Source organism: Delphinus delphis, chromosome 8, assembly GCF_949987515.2.
Source record: "Delphinus delphis chromosome 8, mDelDel1.2, whole genome shotgun sequence".
NCBI classification, from domain to species: Eukaryota; Metazoa; Chordata; class Mammalia; order Artiodactyla; family Delphinidae; genus Delphinus; species Delphinus delphis.
Window position 1 is genome coordinate 9885670 of NC_082690.1, and position 15734 is coordinate 9901403.

A 15734-nucleotide genomic window follows, 5' to 3' on the forward strand; every position below is an offset into this window, starting at 1 on the left:
AAGAATTATTAAAGAATGTATAATTAAAAAGGTAATAGAGAAGATAAAATGACCAATACTAGGTTAATCTTAAAGGGTCCAAGAAAGATAAGAATGAGAAAATATTCTATAGTTGCATAAAATTCAAAATATTTTTTGTCATAAAGCAGGTTCTGATAAATAAATACATTGAGAACATCCACAAAGTATCATTCTTATTCTTTTATCCATGGGGAGAAAGTTATAAAAAATTTTTTTTATTATGTTTTTTCCCTTACCAAAAGATTCTTTTAAGAACCTTGACTTCAAAGATTTTTGCACTCGTCCATGAAACCGGCTATCTTAATTAACAATCTGCTATGCCAGAAATAAAACTTAGACATGACTTTTTCTGAATTTATACATTGTTCTAAGTTTCTTTGTTAAGACTTTGGCATTTATTCTTTCTCCCTTTATGCTTTTCATGCTCTTTCTTACTGGAAGTGCTTAAAGATCTGTCATCTTTCATAGTCTTTAACTTATGTTTTACTATATATAACTTATGTTTTACTATATTTAGCTTATGTTTTTCCTTATTTCTTAGGTCTGTACTCTGTAAGCCTTTCTATTCTATGGTCATCTTTTCTACATCTTCTTTCTTACTGTATTCTGGGAGAGTTCCTCATTCTGGTCTTCCAAGTGCCTAATTCTTTGCGCATCTTTTTCAAGAAATACGTATAATATTTCATCTATTGTGGGCTTTTTTTATTTGTTATATTTTATACCAAATATTCCCACCTGTTTATTTTTTATTATTTTGTTTCAACTTGCATGTTTAATTATCTCTTTATATTTTCATTCTTGCTTTAGACACCATGAGGACAACGGTCATGGCTACGTTATCCTAAGGTCCAGCAGTGCCTTAAATACAGGACTTTTAAAATAAATATTTGTTGGCGAAATTAAAGAAGGGTTTGGAGATGAGAGATAGAAGAAAACACAATATAGGTATGGAAGAAATGTAACTTTCTTTATGATATTTTTATAATATTAATTAATCACCCTTTTCAGGCCTCATCCTACCAGTTTGTTAGGAATCAGTAATCAATCCTTATGAGCATACATTTTCCAACCCCTATTTTTTCCCAGGAAGGGAAAAAGAGGAAAGGAAGGGAAGGAGCAGGGAAAAGAATTGACCTATCCTCTTTCTTTTCTGAAGCAACTTGGGTATTCAGTGAAAGCACTAGGTTCTGTAACAACCTGCAGGATGTATGTGCTAGAACTGTACAAGCGGAAGACCCGAGCGTGTGTGAGGCGGAGGTGGAGGGTGAGGAAAGGCATCTGGTCATGGGGACAGCTCTCCACAGAGGTTGCTGCTGAGATGTCTAGTGGACAGACCCACATGGCTTCTTCAGACCCCACAGATCTCAGCTTCCTCCATGCCATGCTGCAGGCATGGGAATATTTATGTGACTACTTCTGGTCTCATCTCCTTGGAAGCATACTACAGCTCTTCCCTGTCTAGGGGTTGATGCCTTCCTATGAGTTTGCCAGGGAAGCAGAGTGCAAATACTATCTCTAGAATTCCAGGCATGCCTTCTCCTTTTCTTCTCCAACCCCTAACTCCATAGAGAGTCTCATTCTACAAGGCAGAAAATCTTTTTCTCTTCATGGCTCTGGTACAAATTTCTTTCTATATTCTGCCCTGCTCCTGTCTCGGGGAATAGCATTCATGAACAAAATTTATGAAGACTTAAGTCATCTCTTTTCACGTTGCCCCCTCCCTCCCCATGAGGTCAGAGTTATACACTTTAATTGGAGTGAGATAAGAAGAACAATACCAAGAGAAAAAAATGAAAATATTCTGTCACAGAAGGAAGGGAAGGAGCAGGGAAAAGAACTGACCTATCTTCTTCCTTTTCTGAAGCAACTTGGGTATTCAGTGAAAACACTAGGTTCTGTAACAACCTGCAGGTTGTGTTGATCTTGTATTCAAGGTGTTCCCTACCCCTCACCCTGCCAGGGGCCAAGGCAGAGAATCTATTGATAGAAAAAGAGAGGGCTTTTTCTTACACATGCAGAAGGCAGAGCCATATGTTTGCAATCTGAAATGTGCTCTTTTAGAAAATCATTGTGAAGAGGTGGCACCAACAATGTCACCCACCCAGAGACTGGAGCCAGAAAAGGACCAGTCATTTCTAGAGGTCTTCATTGCACAAGTCACAGCTCCTGCAGCACCTGAAGTTCACCAGATAGACACTCCATTTTATATTGTTCACATTAGCACAGTTCTTTAGGCAGCCCCTAAAGGTTAACCAGGGTGTACCATCATCTGCAGAAGGAGGAGAAACAGATCAGCAAAGAGGTTTCTGGAAAAACAAACAAACAAAAAAACACCTTCTTTCCAGCCTGCACCAGCATACAAAAACAACCTTGTGTAGTTCAAGGCTCGGTTATTCAAATGTGAAGAATCGGAAGATGTTGGAATTTGGGGGTTTCCCAAAAGAAAAGCAATAGCAGAGTAGTTAAAAAAAAAAATTCCTGGATATGGGGATGTAATGACAGCAGCAATTCAAGGATTGCGCAAGCTGGATGTTTCCACTGGGAATGTTAACACTGGCTTAAGTAAGGGTTAGAAATACTAAGGAATCACTCAGCACAAAGGCTAGGAAAACTGAGAAATCATGATGTTTAGTCTTACCCATGAAGAGCCATTTAGTCAATATTTATTGCTAACGCTGGCCCCTCTATTTTCACCGTTTAAAACCACCCACAAGGAGGTCCAGGCAGGGACAAAGACAGAAAACTGCCCTCCTCACTCCAACATCCAGCTGTTCTCCACTGGCCGTATTGTGCCTCTTCTTTCCCCTCAGTTAAGACTCCTCTGTTTTCTTCAGGCTTCTCAAAATATTGATTCCATAGCTACAGACCCCCACCCCTTAGAGCCTACCTCTATCTATTTTTCATTATGGCATGCGATGGGGTAGAGATAGTCAGTCATCCCAGAGTTGAGACTGCCTGAGCTAAAGTAAGGTCCCACCTTTTCACTATGACTAATGTATCCCTGTCTGCTTCCTCTGCCCCTTCCTCCTTCCCCAAACCCACAACTTACTTCTGAAAATCCTCCCAGTTGTGCAAGCCTCTTCCATTGTTGCAGTACATATTCCTTTGCCTCTGGAACACTTCTCTCCTGGAAACTGGAGGTGGCCCATCCTACACTGAATAATTTCTATAATTTGGGCCAGAGAGTAGGGAAGTCGAAGTGAGAGAGGGTCTCACACTGCTATGAAAGGACCCACCTCCCCTTTCAAATTTGAAGTCTGCTGGGAGCCCCGAGGGCTTTGTCAGAGACTCATTAAACATGGGCATCTACCTCTATTAAAATAGGCTGAGTCAAAAGAGGGGCTAAAGTTTATGGTCTCAGAAGTGTTAGCCTGTAAAACAGGTGGAGGGTTAAGGAAAAGGGGAACAAAATCAAAACTGAGATAATCAGGTCAGGTCCTCTTCATACTCACCAGGAATACGGTATTCACCAACAAATAGTTCATGGACTGTGCTGGCAAAGAGAAATAAAACATATCTGCAATTTTCTCTAAGATTTACCCTTGCCTAGGGTCACTGTAAGCCTTGTAACACATGAGGCCCATCTTGCTCTCTTAACCTGGAGCCACTCTAGGCTCTTATGTCCCTCCAAAGCCTAGTCCCCTGTCTCGTGGCATATCTGCACCTCTCCCTCTTTTCAATTCTCTTCACCTCTAGAGGGCCTCTCAGCCTCCCCTGCCCATCTCTTAGGATACAGCACAGACTCAAAGGAAAAAGATAAATGCACATTTTTTGTGTGTGTGCCTCATTCCCTTCTTTTTAATTGACCTATGTGACTTTCTTACCTACATGCGCCTGGAAGCTGACAAGGGGGAAAGCATCTGAAATCCATGAAATTGCTACACTTTGGATTTAGCCAGCCAGTGCCTTAAAAATCAACATTCCACTTCCCCCTTTCCCTTTTTCTTGCTTTTTAATACACTCATCCTTAGCCCTGTCAACTGCTGCTCATGTTTTTTCATCAAACTTAAAATCAGCTCCCATCCCAGCCCGATCCTGCTGGAAGAAGTTGTTGAGTGTTGAAATTCAAGGTCTATCTCTGGATTCCTTTCAACCCTCAGTGCTCAGCCTGCTCCTTTCATCTCCTCCCTCCCCCCAAATTCCCCATCCCACACCACTGATCCATTTCTACTCACTTCCATGTTCTTTGTCTGCGAATGACCCGTACAGTACTGTTGGAAAAAAAAAAAAAAAAGATACACTCTCTGAAGACCTCATTTTAAAAACCTCACCTCACAGCTTCTGTGAAAATCTTTTCAATTCCTTTATAATCTACCTGTTTCCTTCTGCAAGAGCAGACTAAGACTTTGGTGAAGGTCCCAGGGACATGATGCGTTGTGGACAAAAGTCATGGCATCAGAATGACAGCTTCTGCTACCATATGGCTCTCATAAGAGAACTTCTGTCATGTGAACCCCGACCCATTCCAGGATCCTGGACACGTCTCTCCAACTGTCAACCGTAGGGACTCACCTCTAAAGCAGCAGAGGAGGATGGGGAGTCCTAGCAGGAGGGAGTTGTCCATTTTGGAGGGAGAAAACAGCAGGTTAGAGCAGGAAGCTGCAAGGTGCCTGTTTATATATCTACCAGGTTGGGCTTCCCCAGGAAGGGCTAGGGGTGGGGACATTGCGGAAGTCCTTCAAAGGCATTTCCTGCTCCTAGGGAAACCAGGGACTCTAAAATTTTTTCTTTTTGGCAAATTGTGGGGAAGAGGGACTGCCTGGGTAAGTCCTGGACCCAATTTATTTCAGTCCTAGCATTCAGGATTTTTGATGCCATGTTCTGTGGTCTTTTCATTATACCACACTGTGGGAGAATACAAGGATAAATCCAGGCTAGGTGGGTTGGATTCAGAGCCATTTACACTGAGATGCTCATTCAAGCTGAGAGAATATATGAGTGTAAATAATTGGAATGCAGGAAGTCCAAAAGAGGGCTAAGCACAGAGCCTTTAAAACTCAGTACTATAGGGAATGGAGAAGAGAGGTGGAGAGGTTAGATTCAGATGCATTGACAGAGGATACTCATGAAGGAAATAGTTTCCCACTGTCAGTCATCCTGGAACAAATTAAACCCTGGGGTAGAAAATGAGAGCTGAGGAGGAAACTGCTTCCCGTACTTGGAGTTCCCGGTGGTTGAGACTTAGACTTTTACTAAAAGAGAGGTTTGAGATTACTTCACCTGGAGGGAGGTAAGCTGGTCCTTTCCACTTGATGTTGAGCCAGGAATTGTGTGTGTGGGGGGTGTTACCTCAACTCTGAGAGTGACTAGGTAATCAATTAGGGTGGTGATTGAATGTAAAATTCCTGTAGAGGGGATTGAGCCTGTGGACTCTAAGAACAGCCATATTTAGTATCTCATTCTAAGTTTTCTGTTAGTTTCCTTCAGTTATTCCTATACCTTCCAAAAATTGTGATGGGAGTTGCAGCTTAGTCTGTGCTGTCATTGCAAGGAGTTGAAGGAAGGGTCTGTGCCCATGCTTAGGGCAAAGAAATACAGGGGAAAGAAACAGCAACCTGAAGGAAGCAGACTGCAATAGAGCACTCTATAGGTCTACAGCAAAGTGGGGTAGTAGTCTAAGACAGATGTTGGCTGAAGAGGCAGGGACAGCAAGAGTGACGTAGGGAAGAGATGTTCTCCAGAATATACTGGTGGTTGTTACTACACGCCCAAAGAGCAAATGGACATTTCCATACAGGGAGGAAGGAGGAAGGGGATATAACTAGTTAACTGCTTACCTGTGGCACCTAGGACTCTGGTGAAGCTTTGAAATAACACCATGAAGCAATCATGTATTACTTTCTAACACACACACACACACACACACACACACACACTCGACATCACTGGTTTTTGTGTTCTGCATATTCACTAGAAGATCTGTCCCTTTCCCTCCTCTCAATGCCCTGAAATTGAGCATCTTCTCTTACACCTTTACATTTCTTTCTTCGACTTTTTGAGATCTCCCCTCCTTGCCTTCTAGGAATTCCATAGTTAATTCTTTGACTAATGGCGGCACACACGAAAGAAGGAAAGGTTTTCTTCCTCTGCCCCACAAGAAACTGTCTCCTCACTTAATTACACTCCGATGATATTATTTTACCACTTCTGCTAAAGCAGAAATTTCCCCCTCTCAGCTTTACTGATCCACCTGAATTAGTTGCTTATATTTGAACCCTATTTTATTGACTTACTTTTCTCCTAAAATCTCCTCAAATTCACACTCCCAGTCTTAGTATCCCATAATACCTGATTTTCTAACTGGGCCACATTCAATACCTTTTCTCAGTGCTCCTAATCCTTTTTTCCTATCCTCTTAGGGTACCCCAAAATAATTATTCTTATGTCATAAATTACAGACCCATGACTTAAAAGTGTTCAGGAATGAATTCCTTTTGCCTATTGCCCCAAACCTCATGTGGAGTCTGCATGACCCCTTTATTCATGCTACCCTTCTCTCCATCACAGAGTTCTGGAGGTCCAGTTAGTCCAGAAGAGTAGCCCTGGATATTCTTCAGCTCTGCGAGTGACTAGGTGAGTACTCAATTACATCTTTATGCATATGATTAGAAGATGTTTAGATTATGCACTAGGATTTTTGGTTTGCATCTCCAATGTTACCATGCAAAACAATAAATTGATGTTTCTTGAATGGAAATCCACTTTCCAATCGGTTACCATTATTTTCAAAAGACATAGATCTACTCTCCATGGTGAATACAGTAAAAATATCCTGAAATTCATTGGTCATAGAGGTATTTTCACACAGTGACATTTTTGGATAGGTTAATGGAGCTGGTGGTGAGTGCCAAGATTTGATTTGAGGAAAGAGATCTCACCTTAGGCAGATGTCACATGTGATGAGGAAGGTCAACAAGATGAAGAACCACAGTTACTGTTCCAAGGCAGCCCAATGACCTTAAGCTCCTGGGGTTTTCCCAGTACCCATAGGATTTATACCAGTGATCTGGCAGGAAAAGAACAATTTCTTCTAGATCAGGGTTTGAAGGAACAGTCAGATCAGAAAATTTTGTCTCTTTTCCTCAAGCAAGGGAGCAGCTCAGTTCTGGGGGACTGAGACTACATGAAACCAGAGAAGTTCTACCCTCTTGAGGGATGTGAAAATGGAAATTTCAGACAATATGTGCAGATCCAAGAAAGAACATGAAAGAAGTGTCTCTGAGGAGACCTGTGCATATTCTTTTCTACCACAAGACCCAGCATCCCCGAGGATTGGCTGGGAGTCTCAGAATTGTTCAATACGTCCACAGTTCTCTAGATAGTTCATTCTAGAGTGCTGGGGGCTGGAGAAGGTAACGTGGATGTTAAAGTAACTAGGGAGGCAGTCAACAATGAAGAATAATCTACCCATTCTTCCTGTATAGCTTACAGCTCAAATAAAATGTTCTGTATTTTCAGTGTGCTGTTTCAACGACTCTACTATCACCAAGAGAACTCTATTTATTTATTTATTGAATTTTATTTTATTTTTTTATACAGCAGGTTCTTATTAGTTATCCTTTTTTTTTTTTTTTGCGGTACGCAAGCATGTGGGATCTTCCTGCACCGGGGCACGAACCCGTGTCCCTGCTTCGGCAGGCGGACTCTCAATCACTGCGCCACCAGGGAAGCCCTAGTTATCCATTTTATACATATTAGTGTATATATGTCAGTCCCAATCTCCCAATTCATCACACCACCACCACCCCTGCTGCTTTCCCCACTTGGTGTCCATACGTTTGTTCTCTACATCTGTGTCTCAATTTCTGCCCTGCACACCGGTTTATCTGGACCATTTTTCTAGTTTCCACATATATGCGTTAATATACGATATTTGTTTTTCTCTTTCTGACTTACTTCACTCTGTATGACAGTCTCTAGATCCATCCACGTCCCTACAAATGACCCAATTTTGTTCCTTTTTATGGCTGAGTAATATTCCATTGTATATATGTACCACATCTTCTTTATCCATTTGTCTGTCGATGGGCATTTAGGTTGCTTCCATGACCTGGCTATTGTAAATAGTGCTGCAATGAACATTGGAGTGCATGTGTCTGTTTGAATTATGGCTTTCTCTGGGTATATGCCCAGTAGTGGGATTGCTGGGTCATATGGTAATTCTATTTTTAGTTTTTGAAGGAACTTCCATACTGTTCTCCAGAGTGGCTGTATCCATTTACATTCCCACCACCAGTGCAAGAGGGTTCCCTTTTCTCCACACCCTCTCCAACATTTATTGTTTGTAGATTTTCTGATGATGCCCATTCTAACTGGTGTGAGGTGATACCTCATTGTAATTTTGATTTGCATTTCTCTAATAATTAGTGATGTTGAGCAGCTTTTCATGGGCTTCTTGGCCATCTGTATGTCTTCTTTGAAGAAATGTCTATTTAGGTCTTCTGCCCATTTTTTGATTGGGTTGTTTGTTTTTCTAATATTGAGCTGCATGAGCTGTTTATATATTTTGGAGATTAATCCTTTGTCCGTTGATTCGTGTGCAAATATTTTCTCCCATTCTGAGGGTTGGCTTTTCAGCTTGTTTCCTTTGCTTTGCAAAAGCTTTGAAGTTTCATTAGGTCCCATTTATTTATTTTGTTTTTATTTCCATTACTCTAGGAGGTGGATCAAAAAAGATCTTGCTGTGACTTACGTCAAAGAGTGTTCTTCCTATGTTTTCCTCTAAGAGTTTTATAGTGTCCGGTCTTAATTTAGGTCTCTAATCCATTTTGAGTTTATTTTTGTGTATGGTGTTAGGGAGTGTTCTAATTTCATTCTTTTACATGTAGCTGTCCAGTTTTCCCAGCACCACTTATTGAAGAGACTGTCTTTTCTCCATTGTATGTCCTTGCCTCCATTATCATAGATTAGTTGACCATAGGTGCATGGGTTTATCCCTGGGCTTTCTATCCTGTTCCATTGATCTATATTTCTGTTTTTGTACCAGTACCATAATGTCTTGATTACTGTAACTTTGTAGTATAGTCTGAAGTCAGGGAGTCTGATTCCTCCCGCTCCATTTTTTCCCTCAAGACTTCTTTGGCTATTCGGGCTCTTTTGTGTCTCCATACAAATTTTAAGATTTTTTTGTTCTAGTTCTGTAAAAAATGCATTGGTACTTTGATAGCGATTGCATTGAATCTGTAGATTGCTTTGGTTAGTATAGTCATTTTCACAATGTTGATTCTTCCAATCCAAGAACATGGTATATCTCTCCATCTGTTGGTATCATATTTAATTTCTTTCAACAGTGTCATAGTTTTCTGCATACAGGTCTTTTGTCTCCCTAGGTAGATTTAATCCTAGGTATTTTATTCTTTTTGTTGCAATGGTAAATGAGAGTGTTTCCTTAATTTCTCTTTCAGATTTTTCACCATTAGTGTATAAGAATGCAAGAGATTACTGTGTATTAATTTTGTATCCTGCAACTTTACCAGATTCATTGATTAGCTCTAGTAGTTTTCTGGTGGCATCTTTAGGATTCTCTATGTATAGTATCATGTCATCTGCAAACAGTGACTGTGTTACTTCTTCTTTTCTAATTTGTATTCTTTTTATTTTTTTCTTCTCTGATTGCCGTGGCTAGGACTTCCACAACTATGCTGAATAATAGTGGTGAGAGTGGACATCCTTGTCTTGTTCCTGATCTTAGAGGAAATGCTTTCAGTTTTTCACCATTGAGAATGATGTTTGCTGTGGGTTTGTCATATATGGCCTTTATTATGTTGAAGTAGGTTCCCTCCATGCCCACTCTCTGGAGAGTTTTTATCATAAATGGTGTTGAATTTTGTCAAAAGCTTTTTCTGCATCTATTGAGATGATCATATGGGTTTTCTTCTTCAATTTGTTAATATGGTGTATCACATTGATTGATTTGTGTATATTGAAGAATCCTTGCATCCCTGGGATAAATCCCACTTGATCATGGTGTATGATCCTTTTAATGTGTTGTTGGATTCTGTTTGCTAGTATTTTGTTGAGGATTTTTGCATCTACATTCATCAGTGATATTGGTCTGTAATTTTCTTTTTTTGTAGTATCTTTGTCTGGTATTGGTATCAGGGTGATGGTGGCCTCATAGAATGAGTTTGGGAGTGTTCCTTCCTCTGCAATTTTTTGGAAGAGTTTGAAAAGGATGGGTGCTATCTTTTCTCTAAACGTTTGATAGAATCCACCTGTGAAGCTGTCTTGTCCTGGACTTTTGTTTGTTGGAAGATTTTTAATCACAGTTTCAATTTCATTACTTGAGATTGGCCTGTTCATATTTTCCATTTCTTCCTGGTTCAGTTTTGGAAGGTTATACCTTTCTGAGAATGTGTCCATTTCTTCCAGATTGTCCATTTGATTGGCATAGAGTTGCTTGTAGTAGTCTCTTAAGATGCTTTGTATTTCTGTGGTGTCCGTTGTAAATTCTCCTTTTTCATTTCTAATTTTATTGATTTAAGTCCTCTCCCTCTTTTTCTTGATGAGTCTCCCTAATGGTTTATCAATTTTGTTTATCTTCTCAAAGAACCAGCTTTTAGTTTTTTTGATCTTTGTTCTTGTTTCTTTGTTTCTATTTCATTTATTTCTGCTCTGACCTTTATGATTTCTTTCCTTCTGCTAACTTTGGGTTCTGTTTGTTCTTCTTTCTCTAGTTCCTTTAGGTGTAAGGTTAGATTGTTTATTTGAGATTTTCTTGTTTCTTGAGGTAGGCTTGTATAGCTATAAACTTCCCTCTTAGAACTGCTTTTGCTGCAACCCATAGGTTTTGGATTGTCGTGTTCTCATTGTCATTTGTCTCTAGGTATTTTTTGATGTCCTCTTTGATTTCTTCAGTGATCTCTTGGTTATTTAGTAACGTATTGTTTAGCCTCCATGTGTTTGTGTTTTTTACGTAATTTGTGTTTTTTCCCTGTAATTGATTTCTAATCTCATAGCATTGTGGTCAGAAAAGATGCTTGATATGATTTCAATTTTCTTAAATTTACTGAGGCTTGATTTGTGACCCAAGATGTGATCTGTCCTGGAGAATGTTCTGTGCGCACTTGAGAAGAAAGTGTAATCTGCTGTTTTTGGATGGAATGTCTTATCCATATCAGTCAAACCTATCTGGTCTATTGTGTCATTTAAAGCTTGAGTTTCTTTATTAATTTTCTGTTTGGATGATGAGTCCATTGGTGTAAGTGAGGTGTTAAAGTGCCCCAATTTTATTGTGTTACTATCAGTTTCCTCTTTTATAGCTGTTAGCAGTTGCCTTTTGTATTGAGGTGCTCCTATGTTGGGTGCATATATATTTATAATTATTATATCTTCTTCTTGGATTGATCCCTTGATTGTTATGTAGTGTCACTCCTTGTTTCTTGTAACATTCTTTATTTTAACGTCTATTTTATCTGCTATGAGTATTGCTACTCCAGCTTTCTTTTGATTTCCATTTGCATGGAATATCTTTTTCCATCCCCTCGCTTTCAGTCTGTATGTGTCCCTAGGTCTGTCCCTAGGTGGGTCTCTTGTAGACAGCATATATATATGGGTCTTGTTTTTGTTTCCATTCAGCAAGCATGTGTCTTTTGGTTGGAGCATTTAATCCATTCACATTTAAGGTGATTGTTGATATGTATGTTCCCGTGACCATTTTCTTAATTGTTTTGGGTTTGTTTTTGTAGGTCCTTTTCTTCTCTTGTGTTTTGCACTTAGAGAAGTTCCTTTAGCATTTGTTGTAGAGCTGGTTTGGTGGTGCTCAATTCTCTTAGCTTTTGCTTGTCTGTAAAGCTTTTGATTTCTCTGTCGAATGTGAATGAGATCCTTGCTGGGCAGAGTGATCTTGGTTGTATGTTTTTCCCTTTCATCACTTTAAATATATCATGCCAGTCCCTTCTGACTTGTAGAGTTTCTGCCGAGAAATCAGCTGTTAACCTTATGGAAGTTCCCTTGAATGTTATTTGTCGGTTTTCCCTTGCTGCTTTCAATAATTTTTCTTTGTCTTTAATTTTTGCCAATTTGATTACTATGTGTCTTGGCGTGTTTCTCCTTGGGTTTATACTGTATGGGACTCTCTGCACTTCCTGGCCTTGGGTGGCTATTTCCTTTCCTGTGATAGGGAAGTTTGAGACTATAGTCTCTTCAAATATTTTCTTGGGTCCTTTCTCTCTCTCTTCTCCTTCTGGGACCCCTATAATGCGAATGTTGTTGCATTTAATGTTGTCCCAGAGGTCTCTTAGGCTGTCTTCATTTCTTTTCATTCTTTTTTCTTTATTCTGTTCCGCAGCAGTGAATTCCACCATTCTGTCTTCCAGGTCACTTATCCGTTCTTCTGCCTCAGTTATTCTGCTATTGATTCCTTATAGTGTATTTTTCCATTCGGTTATTGTATTGTTCATCTCTGTTCTTTAATTCTTCTAGGTCTCTGTAACATTTCTTGCATCTTGTCAATCTTTGCCTCCATTCTTTTTCTGAGGTCCTGGATCATCTTCACTAACATTTTTATGAATTCTTTTTCTGAAAGGTTGCCTATCTTCACTTCATTTAGTTGTTTTTCTGGGGTTTTATCTTGTTCTTTCATCTGGTACCTAGACCTCTGCCTTTTCATCTTGCCTATCTTTCTGTGAATGTGATAATTTTTCCTAAGGGTGACCTCAGCTAAGGAGAAATAAGGGATTCCTCTTCTACTTTCCAAGGTAAATTCACCAGTCATGAAAGTCATGCTCAGAGACCAGCAGTCCCATGGTAGCATATAACCTTCTGTTTTGCTGAGTTTACATTGAGGCTATCCCTGACCAGTTTACTGAAGCACATTCCCCCTTCGTATTTCCTCTATCTCTCTCTCTTTCTCTGTCTCTGTCTCTGTCCTCTGTCTCTCTCGCTCTATGTGTGTGTGTGTGTGTGTGTGTGTGTGTGTGTGTGTGTGTGTATGTGGGAAGCAAGCTGGGAGAAATCTGTTATTTTAAAAATGCCATAGAACTTTCCTACCATGTTTAAGCTGCCTTATTCTGATTCATCATTACTTGGTTGCTGTAAACCTTAGACAAAGTGGATTTCAATGAATTTTGCTCTTTTGGTCAGTGTTTCTGTGGAGGGACAGTCCTTTCGAGCTCCCTCGTCTGTGATTTCCACTGATGACGCCTCCAGGGCTCCTCAAAATGTATATTTTAAAATAATTAAGGGTTTCCCTGGTGGCGCAGTGGTTGAGAGTCTGCCTGCTGATGCAGGGGACACGGGTTCGTGCCCCTGTCCGGGAAGATCCCACATGCCACGGGGCGGCTGGGCCCGTGAGCCATGGCCACTGAGCCTGCGCGTCTGAAGCCTGTGCTCTGCAACAGGAGAGGCCACAACAGTGAGGCCCGCGTACCGCAAAAAAAAAAAAAAAAATTAAATAGCTCATAAGTTCTAATTTAGTCCTCACAATTATTCTTGATAGATACCATTGTTTATTTATTTATTTTTTTTTTGCGATACGCGGGCCCCTCACTGCTGCGGCCTCTCCCGTTGCGGAGCACAGACTCCGGACGCGCAGGCTCAGCGGCCATGGCTCACGGGCCCAGCCGCTCCGCGGCATGCGGGATCCTCCCAGACCGGGGCACGAACCCGCGTCCCCTGCATCGGCAGGCGGACTCTCAACCACTGCGCCACCAGGGAAGCCCCGTTTATTTTTTTTCTAGGTAAAAAACCCCTGAGGATAGAGAGGTTAAAGGACACACACAGGGTCACACAACCAGCAAGTGGAGAATCCAGATTTAAACAGAGTTTCATCCAACACTGAGCATGATGCTATAAAGATCACCCATGGAAAGAAGGTAGCTGGTTTTCATAGACCAGAGATTATAATAACTTGGTAAGATTTTTTTATATATATATATTTTTATTTATGTATTTATTTATTTTTGGCTGCATCAGGTCTTAGTTGCGGCACATGGGATCTTCATTGAGGCATGGGGGATCTTTCAGTGTGTGGGCTTCTCTCTAGTTGTGGCATGCGGGTTTTCTCTTCTCTAGTTGTGGCGCATGGGTTCCAGAGCATGTGGGCTCTGTAGTTTGCGGTGTGCAGGCTCTCTACTTGAGGCTTGCGAGCTCAGTAGTTGCGGCATGTGGACTTAGTTGCCCTGCAGCATGTGGGATCTTAGTTCCCTGACCAGGGATCAAACCTGCATCCCCTGCATTGGAAGGCGGATTCTTTACCACTGGACCACCAGGGAAGTCTCTAACTTGGTAAAATTTTTTAAACTCTTGTAATGTTCTTGTGTTTGAAGTGATCAGCAGTAAAATCCCAAAACTGAAAAGTGTATGTAGGGTCATGGAGCCTAGTGGCCTATTGCGTGGCCACGCATAGATGGAGAAAATCTGAAACATGAAGTGGATAGTGGTAGTGTGGGAAGGAAAGAAAGAGAGCTGAGTCTCTGGGTCATTGTGAGGAAGGCTGGAGGGTCCTGGAAATCTCCCAGGGTGGGGTGATGCTCTCTCCCAGTTGCTTGCTATGCAGACAACCCCACTCAGCATGCACCCTAAGCTTCCACAATGGAGAGCTTCCTCATCTCCCTGCAGAAGCCCCATTCTCTCTTGCACATGCTAGGAAAATGCCTCATCCATGGGTCTTCCTTCCAGGACTCCTCCTCTGCCTCCCTGTTCCTCCTGTGTGTTCCCACAGGACAGCTGAGACCCATGATGTGAAAATAGTCAGCCTTATCTTTGACTCCTCTTCCTCTCTCATTTCACATTAAACCACTGACAGAGTCCAGTCTGTGCTGTCTTCATAAGATCAGGACTGTCATTTCCTTCTCCATTCCCACTATTGCTGCTCTTGTTATGACTTTCATGTTGCCCACCTGGAGCTTATTCTTTTCTCAGTATGTAAGCATTTGTTGAATTAAATCCATTGAAATAGAGTCTTAACAAGCATTGGTTAGAGAAGCAAGCTTTGCTTCTGATCCTTGGAGCACAGGAAGTCTGTCATTACAGAGTTGGGATGCTGAAGCTGCTTGGAGGAATGAAGAAAGGAGAGAGAGATTATTTTAAGCACTTCAACCTGGGAGAAGCCTCAGAGGAAGCAAGAAAATGATGAAACTGAAGAAGGAGGTGTTGCATAACCAAAGTCAAGGAGATGAGGCCCTGAGAGAAGTGCATCCCCTGATCATGACTCACAGCGCCAGGCAAAGACTGGATCCTGCTCTCAAAGAGGGGCAATAATGCAAGGGGTCTTCTTGAGAGCTTCATGTAGCTCCAGACAGGGTAGGAGGAGGGTTGTGGACCTAGTAGTTCATCAGAATATAATCCTGATAAGCCTGGGAACATAAGCCTTGGGTGCAGCCTGTGGGGTTAGGAGAACAGAACATCTTCTTCTTGAGGCCGTGAGCTGAGATAGTTTTTGATCATTAAAGTCCAAATGGGCATCAGATGAGAGGTGAAAAGCTTAGTCATGTGAGAAGAGGAACAAGGCAACACTGGAACTCTTGGCACCATCCAGAGGTGGGTGGAGAAGGAGTAAGAGGGCATTAGTACATGTATAAGACATCAATATACTCAAGCGAAAAAAAACAGCGCTTATCATTTCAAAGACTTAAACATGTGCCAAAATGTTGACAAAGCAAGGTTAGAAAGAGGACACAGCCTCCTTTCCATGTCTTAGATGTTTCCTGAGAGTGTGTGCTCACATGCAGTGTAAGAAAGTGAGATTCCTGTAACAGCTCCATACTCCCCTC

General features: G+C 41.1%; 1 protein-coding gene across 1 annotated transcript; it reads right to left on the minus strand.

The window, feature by feature from the left end:
• Window positions 1-2156: 2156 nt before the first annotated feature.
• Window positions 2157-4585, minus strand: PATE1 (prostate and testis expressed 1). The gene is given in 3 exon segments (XM_060017104.1): window positions 2157-2290; window positions 3071-3241; window positions 4501-4585. Coding segments are annotated over 3 exon segments (390 nt in total).
• Window positions 4586-15734: the final 11149 nt, after the last annotated feature.